Raw genomic sequence first — 24,652 nt, 5'->3', positions numbered from 1 at the left:
TACTTCCTGTTGTTTTTGAAGTTCACATTCAAGATGTTGGCTATGTCCAACATAGTTTGGGACCAACAGTATAAAGGACACCACTTAATCTTAGTCTGTAAACAACTTAACACTTGACTTCCACCAAAAGAATACAGCAGGAGTACTGAGAAATCTTGGCTAGTGATTGCTGGCCTCTTCACTGAATATACTTCCCAAGATTCTTAGCTGGGAGACAGACTGGGTCAACAGATTTTAAAAAGACTTACATGTTTGTAGATATGAGCCTTCAGATACTGCTTTATGACCCCTACAACTCCTACTCACCCTTTCATTACTCATACTATCCTCTCAGCTTGATTGAAGGAATTGGGTCTTCTATGCGTACAGTTGTGGGTAATGAAGGGGAAGGGGTCATCTATAGACTCCCCTACACAGATACTTCAAAAGGGGTTGATATGCTTATGTGCATACAAATTCCTCCTGGCTTAGGCAGCTGGAACCCTTGTCACCTCCTCTCATCAATGTTTAAATACAGCTAACTCACTTGACCATTTAGGCTTTTTCTGGACTTTAAGGAACACAGTTTTGAAATATCTCTGGAACAAAGATGCTGAAACGTTGCTGTAATAAGCCTCTGTTTAAGCAGCTGTAAAGAAATTAAGTGTGAGTGCAGCCTAAGCATTATTCTTTGTGAAAACTTTTGTATATTTTTTGATATGGGTAAGATTTTTAAATCACACAATTGCTTAATCTAAAACATTTTATTTATACAAAAACATTTGTAAGTGCTTGAAACATTTGGAAAAGCAAGATTATATGTTCACATTCCTATTTTTATACACGATGTACAATGTAAGTGTTCCATGGAGGAATTAACATTTCCTTTTATATATAATAGTAAAAAAAAAAAAAAGAGTTGTCAGGAACTGTTGGATTCTCTCACTCTTTAAACCAAAGGTAATAGGGTCATGTCATGAGAAATATCAAACACAACATAGTGAAGGTCCAGGGTATACCACAAATTTAAACCAGTTTCAACCTTGCTTGACTTTCACCACTGTCTACTAAGGAACTCTGGGAATTGTAGTTCTATGGCACAAACTTTTTTAAAAAAAAAAAGTCTATGTCCTCCTAAAACTATGATCACCAGAGTTCCTAATGGAAGGCATGTTAGTCAAACAGGTTTTGAAACTATTGGTTTAGATCTTAAGTGTACATACTCCCCACTTTCCAGTTGGTGGTAATATTTCCTTTTCCTTGTGCAGTTATAATCCAAGGTGCTACTGCAAGAAACCACCACTAGAGGTCACAAGATCCTAGCTCTGTTTAGGAATGTTATTATCGCAATATACTCCCAGTTTGCCAGTGAGCTCCACAGTTCAAAGTCTGTTGCTATTGTGGTTAGAATTTCATTTTAATTGTTGATCTCCTGCCCTCTGGATGCGGAAATATTTCTTTTTAATATAAAAGCAAATGCAAAAAGCTTTTTAAAAATAAATATTTTTCATCATAAATTTTAACTCCTATGTGAATATACATTTTCTCCTATTGGCTATACAAAGCAAATGTTCCTAATTTTTTTTTTAAAAAAAATCAATGTCCTATAAGATAAAAAGATTTGGGATTGCACTTGATATAAATCTTTTAATTTTGCAGGATTGTTTCTGGGGTTGAACAGTTCACTTATGTATTGGTAACAATTTCCTTAAAGACTTTTTAAAAACAAAAACACCCAGGCACTGAAGGCACTTGATGACAACCTCCATGTCCTGCTCCACCAAGCTAACTTGAGCTCCAAAGTTCAGAGACCCTGATGATCAAGCAGGAAAGCATTGACTGTTAAAATTCCATCAGTTAAAATCCCTCAAGAGGCCAGCTCCAAATCTAAATATTTTGGAAGACTGAAAGAATGTAATCCATGCCCTGTGGGGATCAAGTTTAGGAATGTAATCATATTGCCAGCGGTTCTGAATGACTGCAGGCTGGCTGGGGAGACCGGAATTCAAGTTAAAAGAAAACTGAAACACACCTTTAACGTGTAGCAAATATTTTCCACAGCATCATGCACCATCCCCCCTTCTTATGCACCAGGCATGAAATCAAGTGTGAACGTAAGGGGCTCAAGGAACCAGACATGATGTTACTGATCCCAGAAAAGAGGGAGGAAGGAGAAGTCTCATTTTGTGTCAGAATGCACAGCAAATGCAAAACATCTGTTTCCCTTCTAATTGGCCCTGCCTGATTTCATAAAGCAGGGAAGCCTCCCTTCTCCAAGTCGGAGAGGCTGCTGACATGAAGTGCAAACTCAAAGAAAGACAGAAGAAATTAGCAATTCTCTCTACAGGAACTAAAAGTATCCCCTGACCCATTCCCCATTCTAAACTCAGTAAGATTTTGAAGAAAATTAGACCCAAAAGGTCAGCTGAATGTGCACTCTGGATGTTCAAGAACCAGCTGAAACATCATTGCATAGTTGTAACAAATGTGCTAAAAAGGGCTCTAGCACAGCGAAACCCATCCCTATCCCTTGCTTCTCAACTGCACAAAAGGAGTGCAGCTGTGTACAGTATTCATTGTTTAGCAGCACCTTCCCACTGTTCCTTTGCATTGGGTGAGGCACATAAGGCACTGTTGCTGCCAGCGTCTTGGCAGACATCCTAACCATCCCTTCTGCAATTCTTTTACCTATCGTTAGCTTCCTGGAAGACTTCCTGGCAGAGCTTTGCTGTGTATGTGTGAGATATATATATCTTCCATAGTTATATACAGGCATTGATAAAGTGCAAATATAATTGGCATTTTGTACAATCTTGTTCTGTGAGGAAACACTAACATAGCTTATCCTATGACACAGTCAAAGCAGCCACTGCTGTGGCATGACACCCTGCCCCATCACAGCTTCCCATAAAATAAGAACTTTTCTTGGGAGCAGCAGAGTAAAGGGAGAGGTGGGATTCCTCGATGCCACAGGAAGCACATCCAAGACTAAGGACCAGTGTCTCCTCCTGTTGCAAATTTATGCACAAAGCCAAGAGCAGTTCCTCTTTTCTGTCCAAGTTTGTATCCATTGCTACTTGGCACTGTTCACAGAGCTGTCTTCTGGGATCTTCTCTTCTGAGCTGCTTCTTCCTGACAGCCTGTCCTGGTATTCGAGATCATTGAACCGCTCTGCTACACACTGTGCAGTGAGACGGGCCTCAGGATCATGGTCCCAGCATTCAACAAGAGTCTCACAGACCTTCTGGATGCCCTAAAATACACAAAGATTTGAGAGTTGCAGCACTCACCAAGTACAACCAAAAAAAGGTGGGAGAATTAACTAAAAGTTTCTAAGAGGAATATATTTACTTGCTCATGTAACATTGATTTTACTGTGCAGAAAGAACAATAACATTTGGGAAAATGCAATGTATTGAATTTACACCCTGTATGCTTAGCTGCTAATGAGGGACATGGCTTATATGACTGATGGTAGTAACCTTCCACAGACACCTTTTTATGCCACAGAACAAGAGTCTGCTGCACCAAAGGCTTCAGAATTACTTTTGTTTTACAGACAAAGCATTGAGGATAGAAAGCTATCCCCATGAACTGACCTTGGTTTCTACCCTAAGAATCCGCAGTATACATTGACAGCATTGGTCATATTGGAAAAAAAGATGTGAGGTAGAAATAATTTCAACAGGACCAAATTAAAAGGTGTCCAAGAGTGTGTGCATGCACACAAAGAAACTATCTGCTGTCCAATTGCAGGAAGACCATAGGAGCTAAGAGGAGTAAACATCTACTATTTGAAAGACGTATTCAGAAAGGCAAAACCTTTTGTGTGGAATGTCTGTCCCAGTGAGGAAGAACTGTGAGCCACAATGGGTAATATCAACTCTGATTTACTGTTGGGGGTTTAGAGAACACCTGAAGAAGTGTGGAGGACCCTTAAGAGCATCAGCATGCCATGGTGAGTCTTCTACTGTGGGTGCCTTAGTCTATGTAATAGCCCATTACCCACACAAGCACTTGTTGGACTGTGCTCATATTAATTCATTAAGTGGTAAGTGTTTGCTCCCCCTCCTGCCCCCCAGTAGAAATTATACACCTAAATCTAGATAATATCAGGAAACAAAATATTTTTTTTATCCTCGGTCACAAAAAGTGACACTAAACAAAGCTACAGTACAAATTATTTTCATTTTGTAAAAAGAAAAAGAAAAAAGCTTCAAAGCAGTATAATTGACTGTATAATTTACCTAATGGATGATGTTGACAGATGTCAACAGTACAACGATATTGTAAGTATACAAATAATATTCATTTTCTGTTGGCACTGAAATTACCGACATTAAAGCTAAATTAAATATTAAACATTAACATGAAATCAGTGGTGTAACAAATCTCATTACAAAGTGAAGGGGGTGGGGGAGAAGAAGCACTGAGTAAAATCCATTTCAGAATTTAGCATTATGAATAATGGGTTCATTACAAAAACACAACTGCCGAGGAGGAGAATGAATATGAAAGAACTAATATCTTATTAGCATCTGCTGCCGATTTTTAAAAGGTCTGCAGAAGTCTTAAAGAGTATTCAGGGGTACTTAGCAAACACTGAAGGCAGTTTCATACTGTAGCTTTGACCAGCATTTGACAAGTCCAGTTGCCAAATAGACCAGCTGGGGCTGAGGGTCACAAGATTCCTATGGAATGCCCTGCAGCCACCATACAAATTTAGAAGGTTTAATCACATTAATTTATTCATAACTGTGCTAACACAATTATATCAATTTGAAACCTCAGTGAGAAATACGGAAGGACAAGGTGCAGACCTGGAACAATGTTTGCAGTTCTGTCATTCTAAGCCATTGGCGCTACCCCACACGGAACAACAGCTATGCTACACAGTCTGATTCTCTTACCTGATGGTTGAGCCATGAGCTAGGTATCTCTGGTCGACCTCGGTCCCTCAAAACGTTGTCCTTCATGCTTTCAACGCAAGGATGTTCTCGCACCTTAGATCCAAACGGTGGTTCATAGTCTTTCACCTCTGCCATGAGAATAAGTGAACACAAGGATATTCAGTGCTACTGATAAAATCATGAAAGTGGCTGCAAGCCCAGAGTGTAGCACAGCAAATTCCTTTCCCTCAAATTTCCCTAAATAGTTAAAAACTAGCCTCTCCATTCTATCATAAATAAAACCTAACAGGGCAATAGCAGGATAAAACACTCATGGCCAGTCAGACTGGCCAGCTTGCAACCATAGCTTCAAATAATTTTCTTTAAATTTCAACTAGAGCTCAAAACTAGACTATTACCGGAAAAGTCTTAAATAGCGAGCACATTTCAAATGTCTATTGTATTATGGCTTGATTTGGTTGCTATCATAAGCAAAAGGAAATGTATGCTAGGAACAGATGAAACATTAGGAGGTTCATGATCAGAGTTTTGAAATGCCCAATAGTGGACATACTATTGGATTGAGGCTGTAGAATTGGGGACAAGTAGTTTAAACCTCTGCTCTCTCTATGTTCTTTCATCCCCTTTCTAGGGCAGAGTTTTGTCAATCAACAATGCCACACATGTGCTGACATGGGTGGCATTGTTGACTGACAAAACACAGCAGGGTAGGAGAGTTAAATTACTTCTCTCCCATGCTCACTGACCCAACCCAATCAGGATCCCACTCAGCAGCTCTAAGACTTTGAAGGGCTGTTTTGGTTCTTCAAAATGGAGAAGAGAACAATGTAAGCTACTTTGGACCCTCACTGCACAGAAAGGTGTGGTATAAATGAATACATTTCAATAAAGTCTACAGCATTTCTACAGTACAAGCAAGATTTATGTGGCATACTGGAACAACCCAAAAATGCAAACCTCCACCACATTAATCTGGAGTGGCCTATGTACAAAACTCCCTTTCTATCCTGATTTCTAGAAGTTATTTTCTGAATAGGGAGGGAAGGGTTGGAGATGGGGTGACTCTGTATGTCAGAGAGGGTATACAGTCCAGTAAGACTGAGGTCAGAGAATTAGATTCCCTACTAGAAATGAGTATAAATGGGCAGTCTTTGCAGTGGAGGATGGTAAGCAGTGGGGTGCCACAGGGCTCAGAACTGGGTCCCATGTTCTTTAACTTGTTCAGTAATGATTTGGAGTTGGGAGTAAGCAGTGAAGTGTCCAAGTTTGCAGATGACACTAAATTCTTCAGGGTGGTGAGAACCAGAGAGGATTGTGAGGCACTCCAAAGGGATCCGTTGAGGCTGGGTGAGTGGGCGTCAACGTGGCAGATGAGGTTCAATGTGGCCAAGTGCAAAGTAATGCACATTGGGGCCAAGAATCCCAGCTACAAATACAAGTTGATGGGTTGTGAACTGGCAGAGACTGACCAAGAGAAAGATCTTGGGGTCGTGGTAGATAACTCACTGAAAATGACAAGACAGTGTGCGATTGCAATAAAAAAGGCCAATGCCATGCTGGGAATTATTAGGAAGGGAACTGAAAACAAATCAGCCAGTATCATAATGCCCCTATATAAATCGATGGTGTGGTCTCATTTGGAATACTGTGTACAATTCTGGTTACCGCACCTCAAAAAGGATATTATAGCATTGGAAAAAGTGCAGAAAAGGGCAACTAGAATGATTAAAGGTTTGGAACACTTTTCCTATGAAGAAAGGTTAAAACGCTTTGGGGCTCTTTAGCTTGGAGAAACGTCGACTGCGGGGTGACATGATAGAGGCTTATAAGATTATGCATGGGATGGAGAAAGCAGAGAAAGTAGTATTTCTCTCCCTTTCTCACAAAACAAGAACTCATGAGCATTCAATGAAATTGCTGAGCAGTCAGGTTAAAATGGATAAAAGGAAGTACCTCTTCACCCAAAGGGTGATTAACATGTGGAATTCCCTACCACAGGAAGTTGCGGCAGCTGCAAGCATAGCCAGCTTCAAGAGGGGATTGGATAAAAATATGGAGCAGAGGTCCATCAGTGGCTATTAGCCACAGTGTGTGTGTGTGTGTGTGTGTGTGTGTGCCACTGTGTGACACACTGTTGGACTGGATGGGCCATTGGCCTGATCCAACATGACCTCTTATGTTCTTATGAATTTATATACACACTTGCAGTTTCTATGCATTCTTGTGATAAAGTACAGATCAAGTTTTATTATGATCACCACTGTACTAAACCTATCATTGCCACAGAACATACTAGGGCAGGTTAGAGAAGATAATTCCACATTAACTATTTTTCATATGAAGAGATGCAGGCCAAAACTGGAGCACATTTCAGAGACAGGCGATGAAGACAAACTATATTATGTGGAAACTGTCTAAGGAAACAGCTATGGCTTGAAGCACAGTATAAGGACATTACAGGAAATGTGACATGTTTAGACCTACCAAAGAGAGCAAAAAATATGCCAACCTTTGCCCAGCTATTACTTATGAACAACTTCCTTCTAAAGCAATGGGGCTTATATATTCTACTAAAAGTGGAAGCCAGAAGCAACACTTTCTGAAAGTAAAATTATGTGGAAAAGGTATGCATTTTCTTGCTCCTTGGCATAATGCTAGTTAGGTATTGGCATTAAACATAAGTGTAATTTGCATAGGTTAGCTTTTTATTCAGCTGTTCAGGGGCCAAGCATTAATCCTGTAAGCCATCTTGAAGCTTATAACATGGACTCCAAACACACACAATCCTATTCCACAGTACAATTACAGCAATGGAAAAAACTCTCCATCTGACATGGCATAAATGGACCATATCTTGGTACTATGCTTACAGCACAGGTCTGGCCCTTGGATGAGTCTAGTTCCTAACAAAACCCTAAGCTTTGGGCTCCATCTATTATCTGTCATTTTTAAAAAGGTGCATGGTGTCCTTTCTTCCATTTATCCTCACAACCACCTTGTGAGGGAGGTTAGGCCAAAAGAGAGTGACTGGCCCAAGGTTGCCTCCCACAGGCAGCCTCACATTGTGCCCTGAAAAAAGAGGACCTGAAGAAGCCTAGAACTTGTCAGAAGTACTGGGCTTTTGCTCCCTACTCCAAATACAAAACAAAGCACTTTCCCCCACCTCCCCACTTTTGTAGCTGTTGAAGGTTCCTCAATTTAACCAAAGGAGTTGTTTTCAAATCAAGCTAGCTTCTCTCTCAAACAACACAATATCACTTAGGACAGTCTTGAGAAATAGAAGCCATTTCAAAAGCTATTTTCCTGATTATTCTCTGATAACCTTGGTTATTCTCACTAATGTCATGTACTGGCAACAAAGGTCTTGAAAATAAGTGGCTTTTAGAGGGCTGTCAGATCACTTAACGCCTGCCATGCTTTCCTTTCTCACAGTATCCATGTCGGCTGCAAAAGGAAAATGCCTGGATGGAAATGATATTTCTCACAAAGCATAACATCTGGTACACAGCTGCTGTGCCAACTGAAATACCAAGTTAACAGGGTAGTGGAGCAGTTCAAGCTTTCTCAAAAGCAGCATTCCTGAGTTTCTAAATATGACTTCAAATTATACTCCAGTGAAACATCAAGGAAACTATACCCTACTTCCCACACACCAGATTCTCAGCATTCGGGCCAGCTAGCCACAGACTGGCCTGTTTCTTCAGCTCACTCCCCACCCCCACCTGTAACTACACTTCTGTTTACAACTGCAGCATACAGATTAAGACTCCATGCATTTTAACTAAAAGCAGAGTAAAAAGGATTTGGGATACTGTGAAGACAGTGTTCAGCAAATCTTTGCTTCACTACATAGGCTGTGCAAGAACACCTGTACCTTTCAGTCTCATTCCCAAGCATAACATAGTGCTTCCTTTGTTACAGAAAGGTGAAAGCCATCTATAAACACACCCTATTCTGCTAGCCAAAGAAACAGCTGACATCTTTAGGTCTTCCTTGCCACCAAGGTCTTGCACCTCTATAAAAACCCTGCAAAACTTTTCCACCTATACCCCTTCCCACGGTGAGCCACTGTACGCTCAAAAAGCTGCTCTTGAAGGTTAAGGGACCCTCCAGATTGGTATCACATACAGCAATGGGTCTACAATAAGAAGGAGGAACTGGAAATCGCTTTTTGCTTCTGGAAAAGATAAATGCCTTTCCATTCCAAGGAGAAACAGTTTGGATCCCTGAGTAAAACTGTTGCTGATACAACAGCTGATGCTAACTTAGCTGGCTAGTATCTTTGTTTTCCAATAAATATACAGCTTATGGTGTATTGGACTGTTTTCCAGTACTATACGATTTTGTGGATGTATTTCCTGTGTGTGATGTAATGATTAGCTGTTGCCACAGGCTATTTTTAAAGAGACCTTTGTAAGGGGCCCCACCTTTTTCCTAGCTGGAATAGTACATGACCCTCCCTCCCCCCACCGGTTAAAATCCTGATTCTATTCATTATAGGCAACTCACTTTCTAAGGAGAGCTGCTGTGAGGGTGGTTCTTACCACAGGCACTATTCCTGTGTGCTCATCAAAGAGTAACAGGAAGAGACTTCAGGCATCGCCAAGGACGGAAGAGTCTTCCTGAGGAAACAGCTAGCTCACACATGCCTTAAAAAGGAAAGCTGCTGAGAGCAATAAGCCAAAATTCCAGAAAGGCAGGCACAAATCTGATCAACTTTTAAATCTCTTTATAGAAAGGATTACAAAGGTTGAGCTTGCGGGTTGACACCTTGGAAATTAAAAGTTCCATTTTATCAAATGTTTATCAAACAGGATATTTAAATAGTCACCCCCACAAAAAGTTTGTGAAACTGTCTTTAGAGACTCCCAGATCCCATTAAAAAAATTAAAGCAAAGCAATGGTAAGACACACAGACCAAATTTTAATACATTTGGTTCCCTCCAAGATGCCAAATCAACTAGGTAGCAACAGATGTCCCATTTGCCCAGAGAAATTACTCTTTGTACAGAATTTCCTATAGATATGGAACTGCAAACTATCTGGGTTGCCAGTACAAGATCAATGTCACATTTTATGAGTAGGAATAAACTTGCCATACTGGTGGCTTCTGAACAGCATGTTTGTATGTTACAGTACAGTTTCAAGGTAAGCCTAAACTAATTCTTGCTTTGACCTGGATGGCCCAGTTAGCTCAATCTTATCAGACCTTGGAAGCAAAACTGGGTCAGTCCTGGTTAGCGGTTGAATGCGAGCCTACAAAGGGGACCAGAGTTGCTATATAGAGACAGGCAACACTTTTCTCCACCAAACTAATTCCCCTTTGGAACATACAGATTGCATTTATAATTGCACCTTGATTCCTTCAGTTTTACTCAATTAAGCAATGAACAAGATGCAAATATTATTCAGTACAACATTCAAGCTCTCTTTCGCCATGCTACTGCCTCTTCACTAGAGACTACATCAACAGGACTGGAAATTATCAGTAGAGGAATGGATGCTACAATCACATGGGAATAAAGACTACAAGGGTAACTGGGAAATCAGCATCTATTCTTGGTCTTATGTGGTCAACAATGTAAACACTAAAATTTGAATGATAGAGATAGAGTGTTCATGCTGGGGATTCCAGAAAAGCCCTTCTTGATGCTGTTTGGATGTCTTTTGTAACATATGCAGCTGGAAGAATTTGTTCTTCAGATTGCTTAGTGCCCACAAAACTTGTGTGTATTGGTATTTACAACATAATACTGACTTGTTGACCTATGTAGAATCTATACAAATCTGGTGTGATACATCTTGTTCCCTCCTTTACTTACAGCACATTAATCTGCAAAGGCTGTTAGTTTACCAAATGGTTAAAATTGTACTCTGAAATGTTACTTAATACATATAATATTTATTTGCGCATTTCAGCTTGCACTCTGCTATTCCCAAAGTAATCAGAGCAAGTTTCTCCCTGTCTGATTCTCCCTGCCCACTCTGTACAAAACAGTCTTCTATCCAGGCAGTTCTCAGGAGCTAACTGGGTTTAGTTTCCAAAGCAGAAGTTAGATGCATTTTGTCAGTCAAGACAATATGATCTCAGCAATATGAACTGGTTCAATTATAGAAGGAAAAATTGTTAAAAGAACATCCAGAGCAGCTGACAGCAGGGTACAATGCTGTTCCTGAAACTAATGTTTACCTCTGGAAGCTACTTGGATGGTGGGACAAGGTATGTAAGCACAATACAAAACAAATTCCTGAAACTTTTAGAGCTCAGTATTTAAATACCACCTTAAAACAAACTGTTGTTCACAGAAAGAGGCTGCCTCACTTACCTCCAACACTATTGCAGCGAGAGGTCATTTCCCAGAGAACCAAAGCCATGGAATAGACATCCGTCTGCTTGAAGGATTCAACATTATCCAAGTTCATTCTGGATTCCAGGACTTCAGGAGCCATGTACCTCGCTGTGCCAACCTATAAGCATTTTACAAAAGGAACAGTAAAAAGGGCAGTTTGGACAGTTAATGTCACACAGTAATCCATTCTGGAAAGTAAAATGTGTCCAGTTTCCATATGGGTAAATGTAATAATCTGTGGCAGAAATGTGAAAAGGAGGATTGTGGCTGTAAACTGCTTGTGGGGACAAGTAAACAACAATACTAGGTGACACTACAGCAGTGAAAGCAAAACCTGCTCTCTAGCCCTGAAAAAAGGGTCACCCAGCCCTCAAAGGTACTGGTCCTGAAGGGGAATACAGAATCTTTCCTATGATGTGCAAGGCTTATCTCCAAATGCAATTTACCCAACACAATGGCAGATATTTTGCTAGTTTTAAACACTTCATTTTTTTTAATACCATGCCCTCAGCTCACCTGCCCACTGTTAGCCAGATCATCTACAGAGAGAGTAGGGTCCAGCCTCAGAGATAGCCCAAAGTCGCAGAGGCAGCATGTTAGATCATTTTTCACCAGAATATTGGAACTCTTTAGATCTCTGTGGACAATAGGCGTCTTGGGTCGGCCACAAGGTGTATGGTCACTGTGAAGGTGGGCAATCCCACGAGCCAAAGAGCCACCCAGTTTCCAGAGGTCCTCCCAGCTAATGATGTGTTTTATGAGGTATTCTTGCAAGTTTCCCCTTGAGTGGAAAGCAGTGATCAACCAATACTGTTTGCCTAAATCTGTTTTGCGCTCCTCTGCTGTCAAGAACTGAAGGATGTTCTCATGCTTCAGGTTTATGTCTGAGAAGATGTCTTTCTCGGTCTTCCAAGAGGCATATTCTTCATAGGGGAAGATCTTGACCGCCACTGTTTCAAACTGTTCTGATGTATTTTGCTTCAGTTTTGCTTTATAGACTTCTGCAAACCTCCCTTTGCCCACAAGGGTGTCCAATTCAATGGGCAACAGTTCAGTATTATGGTTAATGTTGTTAGCGCAAGTAGAACTAATGTCAGAATGGTTGTCATCTAACATGGCACAAACATCGCTACAGTCTTTATGCTTCTTGGATTTCACATTCTTCTCCCATGCCTTGTTGAGCTTCCTTCTCCTCTGAATACGGTAGCAGTAAAAGATGAGAATCACAGCGACAGTTACCACAAGCAATGGGACAAGGCTTATTATTGCAACTTTAGAAATCACATCTTTTACTTCTTCTACACTTGAGTTGAATTCTGGAAGAAAGAGAAAAAACTGTGCTTAAATATTGTTTATAGATATACTTTATTTTCCTGACCAATCAGTAACATGATACTTTAAAAAAGTGCTGAATAATATTTTGCACAAGCAATGGATTTTATTTCAGCAAGACCCAGTTTCCACATAATCATGCAACTGGAATCACATTCCTAAGGGGGAAACCATGAGCAATTGTTTCTTAAATCGCAGGGTCCTTTACCACATGGCAACTAAAAAAGAACCTTTAAAGATCAGAGAGCCAGTGTGATATAGTGGTTAGAGTGCTGGACATGGATCTGGGAGAACTAGGTTTGAATCTTCACTCTGCCATGGAAGCTTGATGGGTGACCTTGGGCCACTCATATGTTTTCTGACTAACCTATTACAAAGGGTTCATGTATTGCCACTGTCATTTATTTTTTTAAATGCCTCAAATTGGCTCTTATTGTCAGTTGCCTTGGAAACCCGTAGGCAAGATTTTTAAAAATCACTGCAATTGCACTGGATGCATAGAAGTCACTGAGATGACCAGAAGTTCTTTAGATCTTGGCCATGTTTTACTATTATAATACTAATACATTATGGTAAAACCCACAAAAAGCACAAGAAAGTTGGTCTACACTAGGGTAGTGTTACACTTTTGTTTTTATTACAAAATTAAGTTATTAAAGCAACATACTTTGAGATGAGTCCTTCCCTTTTGTGCAAAAAGTTTACTAGATAAGTGAAAATCTAGACTGCGTGAGACAGACAATGGAATTGGTAACCACAGTGGAAAGAGTAGCTTGTTTAAACAAACTCTTGGGTTGTCTATACCAACGCTTTTACAATCAGAGGTTTTGATATTGAGGGAAAAAAGTCAGCATAGAAAGAAAAAAAGATACCCAAAGTTGACAGTGGACTGCAGGCTGTGTGGTGAGTGTTCTGTTTTTTCAAAAATACTCAACGAACATCTGAAAAGCCACTTAAAATGTCACTGTAGCATGAAAAGGTGAACAGGTAGGAAACCCAAGTCCAAAAAGTAAAGAGGAAAGGTTGACAAATCATCTGCTTTCCACAACGAAATACTGAAGTGTCAGTGCCTCCCAATTAGGGTCAAGATGTCTGTTACAAGTATAACCCTAACCCACTAGAAATTTTTGTACAGGAAAAGCCATTTCTGAAGAAATGGGAGAGAACTCAGAACTAATAAGCTGAAAGATGCATAACCTTTTACCTACAACACATCACCATCTCCCAGCTGCTCTTGAAGAGTTTCACACAGTTTTAAATATCACCGATGGGGGCAGGGGGACAGATCTGTTCAGGGAGAAAGTGGGTAGAACAAATGGTTAAACTACTACTTCTACGCTCTTATTATACCACAGGAACAGCTTTTTCTGTACTGTATGCATGTGGTTTGGTTCATCAAAGGGAACTATGTTGAAATAATTCTAGTCATGCAGTGCTCTGCATATCACACACTTTTATGTTGCTAAGTCTGAGAAAGTTGCATTTTGAAAACAGTGCTAGCCTGTCTTGTTGAACATTGTTGGACTTACAATCTGAAATGTATACAGAGAACAATTCCTCATTGCAGCTATAAACACTGCCAATCAATGGGCAATATATTTTCTATAGGCATAATGAAACAATGGTGAAAGTCACATAAACTTTGTCATAAAGAACCACCCTCAGGATGGCTGAAATTATTAGCAGGCAGCTAACACCAACAGAAGAAAAAAGGCAACTTGAAAGCAGCATCAAACTCATGAACAGATGACTAAACAACAGTGAAGTGATAGGAGTACCTTGCTGAGGATGAGAATAATGCACAATCCAAACGATGCTGAAGAAACAGAGAAGCAGGCAAGGCATAATTTTTAAAAATGCTCTTGTATGAACACAAAGATCAGCAGGTTCTGAAAACTATGGGTTTGTTCAATAATAAGGGGAAAGATATATCAAACTTCAAGAAAAAGTTTTGTGGCATATTTAACATCTAACAGATTAGAGTGAAAGTCAGATGCAGACAGGTGTAAATATTCACCCAATTTACAGGAGTCCCTTAATGGAAAGCTTCAGTAAAATTATAGGACCCATTTTCATGTAAAACAATTTTTCTGTATTTTCTCAGTTGCCTCAGCATTTTCAGCAGAAGTGCTATCATAAATTTGCTTCCGGATGGGTTGCTTTATTTTGCTTTTTCTGAGTTGGGCTTTCACTTGCACATGATATAGTGAAGGATCACATTTTAGTTCAATCAGCTCTTTTTCACTGCAAAGGTGGTGAAATACTGTCTCCCTCTTTATATATGCAGCGGCCCCGTGGCGCAGAGTGGTAAAGCATCAGTACTGCAGTACTGTGGTCTGAACTCTCTGCTCACGACCTGAGTTCAATTCCGGCGGAAGCTGGATTCAGGTAGCCAGCCCAAGGTTGACTCAGCCTTCCATTCTTCCGAGGTCGGTAAAATGAGTACCAAGCTTGCTGGGGGGAAAGTGTAAAAGACTGGGAAAGGCAATGGCAAACCACCCTGTAAAAAGTCTGCCGGGAAAACGTTGTGAAAGCAATGTCACCCCAGAGTTGGAAACGACTGGTGCTTGCATAGTGGACCTTTCCTTTTCCTTTATATATGCATGATACTGACACAGCAGTATATAATTAGGTGGTATGATGCTCCCAGGGGAAAGGCAATTTCTTCCTTATTGAGACCCGTCTGCATTTCTAAACAGCCCCAGCCCCAATCCCCAAATAAGCAAACTTCTGCAGGCTTACTGGTTCCGATTCCTCACTAGTAGTCACTCCACCCCCAGGTTGCTGCTTTCCTCAGAGTCACTGCACAGCCACATTTCGACTAGCGGCTCCTTCCAATTTCCCTCACAGCTTCCAGATCTCCAAAAAATGAGACCAAGTCACCGCAGGGGAAATTGGAGGGGGCTGTGAGTAAAAATGCTTCTGTGTAGTGACTAGTGGGAAATCAGTTGTTTGCTCTGAGGAAAGCAGAAACCCAGGGCGAAATGACTGCTAGTAAGGAATTGGTATGAGACTCCTATTAATGCCGGAGATGGACCATGGCTTGAAGGCTAGCAATCCTTTTATGGTTACTTAGCAATGGTCACTGAGTTTCTTAAAGCTACAGTGCTGCTTCTATTAGTTGTGGGAAGTTAACGTATTTGTTCAGATTTTTTTTCTTCAGGTTTGTAGAAAAGATCTGTTTTATCTCTTAACGGTTTCAGTCTCTGGATTAAGCATCCACAAATATGGGCATTATGAGAATTAGATACATTTTTAGTCATATCAGATTACCAGTAATCACAAAATTTAATAATATTTCTGCAGGCCTTTCAACAATACATTGTGGCTCCAACCTGGCATTTATACTTGCCTTGTCCCTTCATTTTTTTTTCTCCAAAGACATTTTTTCAGAAGCTCAGATAGAGGTGTCAGAGGTAACCAGAAGCCCCTGCTTACTCTGTGCCCATCAGTTTATTATTTAAAACATTATTAGCCTACATCTTCCCCACCCCCTCAACAAGGCTTAAATTAAAAACAAATAAACAAAAACACAAAGGCAACAAGTTAAAACGCATCTGGGGCAGATTTCTTCTCTTTTTTAAAAAAATTAAAAACAAAGGTGACCAAACCTTACCATACTCTTGAGACCAAACCTTACCATACATTTAAAAATTTTAGATCAGCTTTGCAGTAGAACCAAAAAGCCATCAAAGCCAACCTCAGGAAGACTCTCCCACAATACCAGTACAACCACCACAGAAAAAAAGCCACCTTAGCCTAGAAAGCCAAACATCCCACCAGTGGAAAACAACAGAAGATTTTGTTGGACACAGCATCACTGTTACTGGGAAGTAGCCAGTAAGAAGGTGGTCTTGCATATATGAGAGCGCTGAGCCGTGCATGGAATTCCAGTGTGGTATGGTAGTTAGGAGTGGTAGACTCTAATCTGGAGAATTGGGTTTGATTCCCCATTTCTCCACACAAAGTCTGCTGGGTGACCTTGGGCTAGTCACTGTTCTCTCAGAACTCTCTCAGCCTCACCTGCTTCACAAAGTGCCTGTTCTGGGGAGAGGAAGGGAAAGGCTGCCTTGAGACTCCTTAAGGTAAAAAAAAGTGGGATAAAACCCTACTCTTCTTCATCCTTACATGTTCTGCTTTCAGTTGTCCTACAAATGTGAAGGGAATTCCTCATATTTCTGTGGCACAGGACTACTAGAACAGGATACAGAAGCCCATGCTACAGGTTAACAAAATATAAATTCCACAAAACTGTAGTAAAACAGTCTTCTACCAATATATGAGAAGAATTAAAGTTTAAATTACTTAATTATGTGGACATTTGTTTAAAAGGTAGTCTCTCTTAAGCCTGCTAGACTGGCTAACATTCACTTAGCTCACCAGGGGTGGGAAATGAAAACAAGAAAACAGAAATAGCTATCCTGGAGTTGCTTGCCCTGAATAAATATTTCAGTGTATACAAAGACACCCACCAGATTTGCTATCCTGATTCTCAACATGCTGCAAACTGGAATGCATTCAGAAACTTACTGGAAGGGTTATATTTAGAAACTAGAGCCACAGTGTCAGCTAAGATGTTCTACACAATTGATTCGTTTCTATCTGAGCTCTTGGAAAGACTAGTAAATAGTCCATCATTTGAGATACACTCTTATGTTTATAACATCTTAAAGAGATTAAAGATTCTTCTTTGAATGTTTCAGACTTTGGTTATAGTTCTGCACCCTGTTAGGTCATTGAATGCCACTGACTTGTACACTTATGAATAATACTACCGGATGAACATAGTCTATATAACTCTAAGTCACAATTGTAAACAAGGTGTAATCCATTTCAACTGATTGTAAATGGTGATTATCCAGAAATGATATCCTAATTTTAAAAAATTATCTCATGTTTTAACTTGGATATTTAAGCTCTTTGCTACTGTTTCTTGGCAATTTTCTGGAACAAACCCATCACTCTATTGGCTTTGTTCCATTAGATTACAAAAACTAACCATTTTTATTACATTTAGCAAGGGTTAGATTCTGCCTCTTCAAGTTCTGAAAATTACAGTTTTGCTGCAATGACTCAAATCCCTATGAGGCAGTCATAAAAAGGTAGTTATGTCCCTGCTTTACAGAATTTGGCAACCAAGTTCTGTAAACCTTTCCTTGAAGACAAAAAATTATTGTTGTAAATGCTCTTGCCACCTTCCTTCTAGATCTACAAAAAGATTGAAATACACAGAAGTGAACATTTATTGCAAGTACATAAGGCCAGAACAATGAATTTGATTTGCTGTGTTGTGTTAGCAATCATGCCCAGTTCACAGCTGCCAGGTCCCGGTTGGGAAATACCTGGAAATTGGAGTGGTAGTGGTGGTTTGGAACCTAAAGAGGATGAGGGTTAGAGTGGAAAGGGACTTCAGTTGGATATAATGCCAACTTCCAAAGCAGTCGTTTTCTCCAGGTGAACTGATCTCTGTCATCTGGAGGCTGACATCCCTAGTGGGAATCACTGGAATAAAATGGTGTGTGTCTATGTCCCCACGCTGCTAGTTTTTCTCTGAGCTATGCAGATTTTCATATACATTGGATTTTCCTATTTTACAGAATTTAGAGACAAGGTTATGCAAATAGGATTCCAAATAATTTCTTCAAGTTATTTCCTATATTTTCAGTTATAGCACATTTATCCAGACCTGCTCTTAGCTTAAAAAGCAGAGTGGCAGCCACTGGCTTCAATGAGCATAAAGGGTGTAACTCTTCTTTTTAAGAATTGCATTGCTAGTATATACACACTAAATACAAGAAGCATTCTGACAAAAGTTGAACTCCAATAATAAAAGTCAAACCCCATTTTTCCTTTCTCTGCACTTGCAGAACTAGGTTAAATTAAAAGGCCAAGGAAACTCTCAGAACCAAAGTATGGAAGTGCACAGAAAAAGTGGTTTAAAATTTATTCCCTTCCCTTTGAAACATTTTCCTGTCTTTTAGCTTTCCATATCCTTTTAGCTTCTAAATGATAGTATTTGTATATAGTGGTTTTTCCTGAAGCTTATATTGCCTAAAGAAAGAAAAATCATAACACATTGGAGATGAATTGCATTCTGTAGAATTACTGCAAATCGATACACAAGCAAGTAACTTGTGCTCCTAATGATTTGTAATGATCCAACAGCTACAAATGAATAACACATATTATGCTTAGTTTGCACCAGACTCCAACATGATGTTCAGGGATCAATCCCCTGGCTTGACTGATATACCTATAAATTCCATTTGCCAGCATTCCTTGCAAGTTAAGACTTATGGGCAGAACTACACACTCCAAAGTCATGTAGCATGCTCTTCCAAGACCAATTTAATTCAGATATCAATGTGGATGATCACATGTTGGAATGCTCACTCCATTAAAAAAAAAAAGAGGGGGGAAATGCACTTAAGGCAAGGCTGGGCCAATAGCCAGAAGTGTTACAGCAAGGGGGACATACAGATACTCTGAGAAGGACTCTTATGAGTCAACCTGAACAGTAACAACCTAAATGCATGAAGTTAATAAACTTACAATTAAACAGAATTTGATTTTAAGTGCCAGGCACAGAAGTGCTCATGTGAACCCTATATTCTGTGGTGATCACTGACTGATGTTCCATTAACTACAGAACATTTTAACTTCTCCAATGTAGTACTACTTTACAAAACAATTTTTGTATTTTGGAACATAAAATCATGACCTTATTAGAGGCAGAAATCATAGTTTACTCACACACACTCAGCCTCAGAGGGTTGTTGTGGGGATAAAAATAAAAGACAGAAGGATGTATATCAGTTTGGGTCCTCATTATAGGGTTGCCAGGCCGAACTCAAGAAATATCTGGGGATTTTGGGGGTGGAGCCAGGAGACTTTGGGGGGTGGAGACAGGACCAAGGGTGTGACAAGCACAATTGAACTCCAAAGGAAATTCTGGCCATCACATTTAAAGGGACCATGCACCTTTTAAATGCCTTCCCTCCCTTTGAAAATAATGGGCACCTTCTTTTGGAGCTCATAGAATTAGGCCCCCTGGTTCAATCTTGTTTGAAACTGGGGGAGGGGGGTGTTTTGAGGAGAGGCAGTGGATGTTATGCTGAAAATTTGGTGCCACTACCTCAAAAAACAGCCCCCTCGGAGCCCCAAATACCCATGGATCAATTCTCCATTATACCCTACGGGGAACTATTCTCCACAGGGTATAATGGAGTGCCCAGCAGACATCCCCCCCCTGCTTTCTGATAACCCTGAAGTGGGCGAAGGGCCTCCAAACTAGGGGACCCCCTGCCCCCAACCCTACCTCACTAAGATAATAAATAAATTACATCTTTGACCCAAGGGAGCATTTAAACATTTCATGGCTTACTTTGTATGCTGAAGTTTATATAATTATTTAAATATTTTGATAAACAACTGAACTGAATCAATTCCTGTGCTTAGAGCTTAGTGAAACATATCTTAAACAAGGTATAATGTTATTATTTACACCCTGACTTCACCCCGAGTTTCTCCTCAACATCATTCCCCTCTCCTCCATTTTATCCTCACAACAACCCAGTGAGGTAGGTTAGGCTGAGTGCATGTGTGACTAGCCCAAGACCACCCGCTGAGCTTCTATGGCAGAGCACGGATTCATACCTGGTTCTCCCAGATCCTAATGTGACACTCCAACCACTACACCACAATGACTCCTGAGTTTGGCTTTGATAATCAATTAGAAATTTCAGCTCTATGGTTTTATCAATGATGTTGACTGGTTCTCATTCCATCCCCATTCCCATTTTTCTCCCGCTGCCCAATTGAGCAGGTAGTGGGAAGTCCTCCCTGAATAAGAGACCTAGGCACTTCCAACTCCTCTTCATCTACAATCATGGGAGTTGGGGGGGGGGGTTCAACTTTTCTGCAAAACATTGGTTTTATATATCATACTCTCCCTTCCCTTTTCTAAACTAATTGAGAAATGTTCCCATCTTGAAATTGTGATAGTTAGAGAAACACAGGACAGGCAAGAGTTGGAAAGAGAGACCTCCCAATAACCTGTGTATCACACTAGTGCAGACTTTTAAATAGTCACTGATCATTCTTCTGTGTGTACAAGTTTGTCATCATTCAGCCATAAAATACTTTGATGTTAAATCCTACTGAAGATAAAAATCTATCTACGAAAATATTTCTAATCTTAAAGTACAGACAGCATCCTTTATGCCTTATTTTCTACATCTAAGTTTTGGTTTTTTAAAAAACCTAAGATTTTGGATTGTCATACTCTTTGTTTCTCCATTAGACTTAATTATTCCTACTGAAAGTAAGTACTGCATCACAGAGTACAGACTGGAATAATACTTCAGTTCTTTAAAAAAAACCCACTTTAATGTCGCTAGACACAAAATTGCAGTATGTGTAGATTCCCTGCCAACCTGACACAATTTTGTGATATTTAAATCACCATATGCTAGTAAGACCCAAATCTGTTTCCCATTAGGAGTCCCCCCCACCTCCATATACACACATGCCCCTGGAGCTTTTAATTTTAGATTTCGATTACACAAATTGAAAAAACTTCATTGCCCCATCCAAAATATGATTTTAAACTTTGGTTATCAAAATAAATGATATATACATTGTAAGGTACACATTTGTTTTCACTGTGCTTCTTCCCTTCCTTCGTTGTGGCTGTTTAAAAATAAAAATCCATAAGAAAAGCAAGCTTTGGGTTTAATTCTACCCATTGTGAACATTTTCAAAACCAGGTTTCTTGGGGGCTCTCAATAACCATTACTGACAATCCTATTTAAGTAGGGAGAAATGTGCCTTTAGAGACTGAAATTAGCAACCTCAGCTTTCACAAGATTAAGGACGACAGTTCCTTAAACTAACTTGCCTGTAGCTAAGAGCGATTTCATTAGGGGCTAGTGTCTAGCTTCTTTGGGAAATTAAAACCTGCTATGTTCACCAAAGTTCTGCCTTTAAGTCCCAAACAAACATGCCTTTCTGTTTTTTAAAGACATGAATCCAATACATCTTTAACAGTCTGGCATTTACAACTGCTGGTGAAATGAAAAATTCTGCTAACAGTTGGGGAAAAAATGCAAGTGTACTAGGACCTAGCAGCAAAACCCATTCATATTAGTTTAAGTCACTTTGCTGATACTGGTAGGTTACAGCTGAAATTCACAGACCACCATTACCTATACAGCAGAAAGAAAATCTCGAATTACATACAACAAGATCCACACTTCACTATACAAGCAGATGCATGCAGCGTGCTTGCATGGGACACAAGCCACACAAAGGGTGCATCTGGATGACAGGCCAAGAGACAAAATTATTACAGGCTATTATCTAGTTGTCTGGAGAAGAAGTGGACCAGCTGGTCATGATGTTCTACTCAGAGTTAAACACAGACAGGAAACCGCATGTCTGATACTGTAAAAATCGTTTGTCTTCCTGCCATAGCTAACCAGGCAAGCAATCCAAAGGGGCTGTTTTCATTTAAAAGGAACACTAATCTACAACAATAAAAAAGGAATGATGATGCATCACTTGTGTACTGAGCAAAAATGTGTACTGCACAGGAAGTTTTGGATTTCATTAGAACATGCTCTAATTAGCCAAGCTCTCCTTTGGAGGCAGAAAGATCAATCCTCCTCTGAAATGTGGGCAAAAACTGTTCAAATTTGCAAAGACTGTTTTTTTAAAACAAGAGAAGAATTTTGCTGGATGTTTCAGACATAAATCCAGCCAGCAGGATGGTTCAAACCTTCCCAGTAAAGAATGAGAGAGAACAATGAGATCAGTTAGGAACAAAACTGATCTTCTCCTCTACTACATAGGTTGCCCAGAGACCTAAAGTGGGGAAAGAGAGCTCAAGAACTGAGAGAATCACTGGAAGGAGGGATGGAATTACAGAGGGCGGTGTAGGGTTCCCCCTTAGTTTCACTGCTCTGGTAGGAGTTGTGTTCACTAATCTTGGTGTCAAGGCAAAGAGAGATGCATAATGATTCAAACAGTGGTCAGTGATTTATTTGGCACACGTGTTTCCTTCTCCCACTGGTGCAAAAAAAAAATAATTCCCTAACCTTTCCCTAAACTGGTTTTATTCCCAGCTTTTGTTTTTTTAAAAAGTCTCCTAGCATAGTCATGTTGTAAAGTGCATACATTTGTATTCTATCATCTGTGCCAAGAAAGCATTAAAAGTTTTAATAAAAACATGTGTGTGATATTTGTTCATGTCTTGCAGCTCTCAAACACCTGAAATTTAAGTTTGGCCACCCCTGGGTTGGATGATAAAATAAAGAGGACAGGTGGTTGAGTGCCACAAAGGAGATTTTCAACCTGTTTTCCAGTGCAAATGATTTTAGCATACAGACTGACTCCACTGCATCCATAGACGATAACCACCAATGGCAGTTTTCATTTGAACATATAAGTTTCAGTTTTGTGTGATGCTGACCTTTTCATTTTATATGAGCAGCTCTGAATGTTTTTTGAAACCTCTGCCTACCTCTGCTCAGCTTTGCTCCAGTTAGACATTATTAACCAATAAATAAGTTTCCTACTGTTCCAGTGCAAAGTCCCTTCCAGTTGAGGAGTCAGGACCTTCTGAGCTTTGGCTCTAGTCTATAGAATCAACTGCTCTCTGACACCTGACCTTCCAGGCCATGCACAGACTATATTAACATTTCTCTTAACTTTACTTTTGAAGTATAACTAATGTGGTTCATACTGTATTGTTTTGAGCATGCAGGAACTTCCATGTGGCATTCAGTCTTTCTGTACTCTTTGAAAGAGCATGACAGGCACCAGTGAGGGAGAAAAGAACAAATTGGAGATCCATGAGAAGTATTAAAACAAAATAAGGGTCCCCAGGGTGCTAAGATTTGAGAACCATTTGAGAACCATATTAAATGATCCACTGAACCCTTGCCAAGCTTTTGATTCTTTGAGATCAGATGAAGTTACTTGACTTAGAATAATGACACTCACACTGCGTTCTACATGACACTTTGACTGAACAAGATGTTCTTCCTGGAAATAAGAAAACAGCTTTTGGTATATTCCTGGGGCGATATTTTGTAAGAACAGAGACAGGAAATAATTCCACCATGCTGACTGTATTTAGTTGTATGTTTTAAGCAAAAACAAGTACAGTATGACTAACTTATAAGAAATCAGCCAAAATCCACAAGGGTGTGTTGGTTGGCTTTGGAATGTAAATCCTCCAACACCGACATATGATTACAATTACGGTATTATTAGTCAACAGTGAAACAGTGATTAGTTATGGTGATGAGTATTGCTATACTGGGTTTCTAATGTGTAACATGTCAAGAAATGCATGCATTCTCTGTTGTGTATGTGTGGGAAAAGTGAGAAGTTTTTGTATGCTCTGCACATAGCGCACAAATCAAATGAAAACAGACAACATGCTTTGCACTTCACTAACAAATCTATTCAGCAGAGAAAGGAAAAGCTGTGATGATTACTAGGGAAAGGAAATATAGTGCACAATCCACTTATGATAAAATAAGAGTAATAGAGATAATGTGCATGTCTAATGAACTAGCACAAATTTGCATCAATGAAAACGTGCAGTTTGACAATCCATGTACTTTTGCACTGTACATGGACTGCAATGACAATCCATGTACTTTTGCATGGTTTCTTTCAATTTCACTCTGTAATCTCACTCAACTATAGTCCAGCCAAGACTACACACTGCAAGATTAGCATCTGATTTTTCCAAGATTTTAAAAGATGAAAATTGCAGTCACAAGAAATTCCAATTTGGATCGTGAATTCCAATGCATCCCCTGGAAGGGGAGCTACCCTTCCTAATCCCTGTGGATTTGCTAGTCAGAACCAAGCTCTTACTATTATATTAGCCCTAGAAAAAGGGTGGGGGAGGTACCTTCTTTTTTGCTGGTATTTAAAAAAATCTTCCAGGGTTTATAAGAGCTGAAAAGGAGATAGTTTTGATTGATAAAAACTGGTTTGGAAATATAAACCCCTTCCTTCTGCTGTAGCCCCGATTCAAATTAGAGGACTTCATTACTCTATTTC

General features: G+C 39.8%; 1 protein-coding gene across 1 annotated transcript in view; it reads right to left on the bottom strand.

Moving 5' to 3' along the window:
- Positions 1 to 728: 728 nt before the first annotated feature.
- Positions 729 to 24,652, bottom strand: part of TGFBR2 (transforming growth factor beta receptor 2) — a 59,429-nt gene continuing 35,505 nt past the window's right edge. The window contains exons 4-7 of the mRNA XM_060248824.1: positions 11,756 to 12,555; positions 11,216 to 11,357; positions 4,890 to 5,017; positions 729 to 3,232 (exon numbers count right to left, since the gene is read on the bottom strand). Coding sequence (XP_060104807.1) covers positions 3,053 to 3,232; positions 4,890 to 5,017; positions 11,216 to 11,357; positions 11,756 to 12,555 — 1,250 coding nt within the window. The 3' untranslated portion in view covers positions 729 to 3,052. The remainder of the gene's footprint in view (positions 3,233 to 4,889; positions 5,018 to 11,215; positions 11,358 to 11,755; positions 12,556 to 24,652) is intronic.

This window comes from Heteronotia binoei, chromosome 10 (assembly GCF_032191835.1).
Source record: "Heteronotia binoei isolate CCM8104 ecotype False Entrance Well chromosome 10, APGP_CSIRO_Hbin_v1, whole genome shotgun sequence".
Lineage (NCBI taxonomy): Eukaryota > Metazoa > Chordata > Lepidosauria > Squamata > Gekkonidae > Heteronotia > Heteronotia binoei.
Note: the sequence above shows the minus strand (reverse complement) of the source record. Positions and strands in the feature narration are given on the sequence as shown.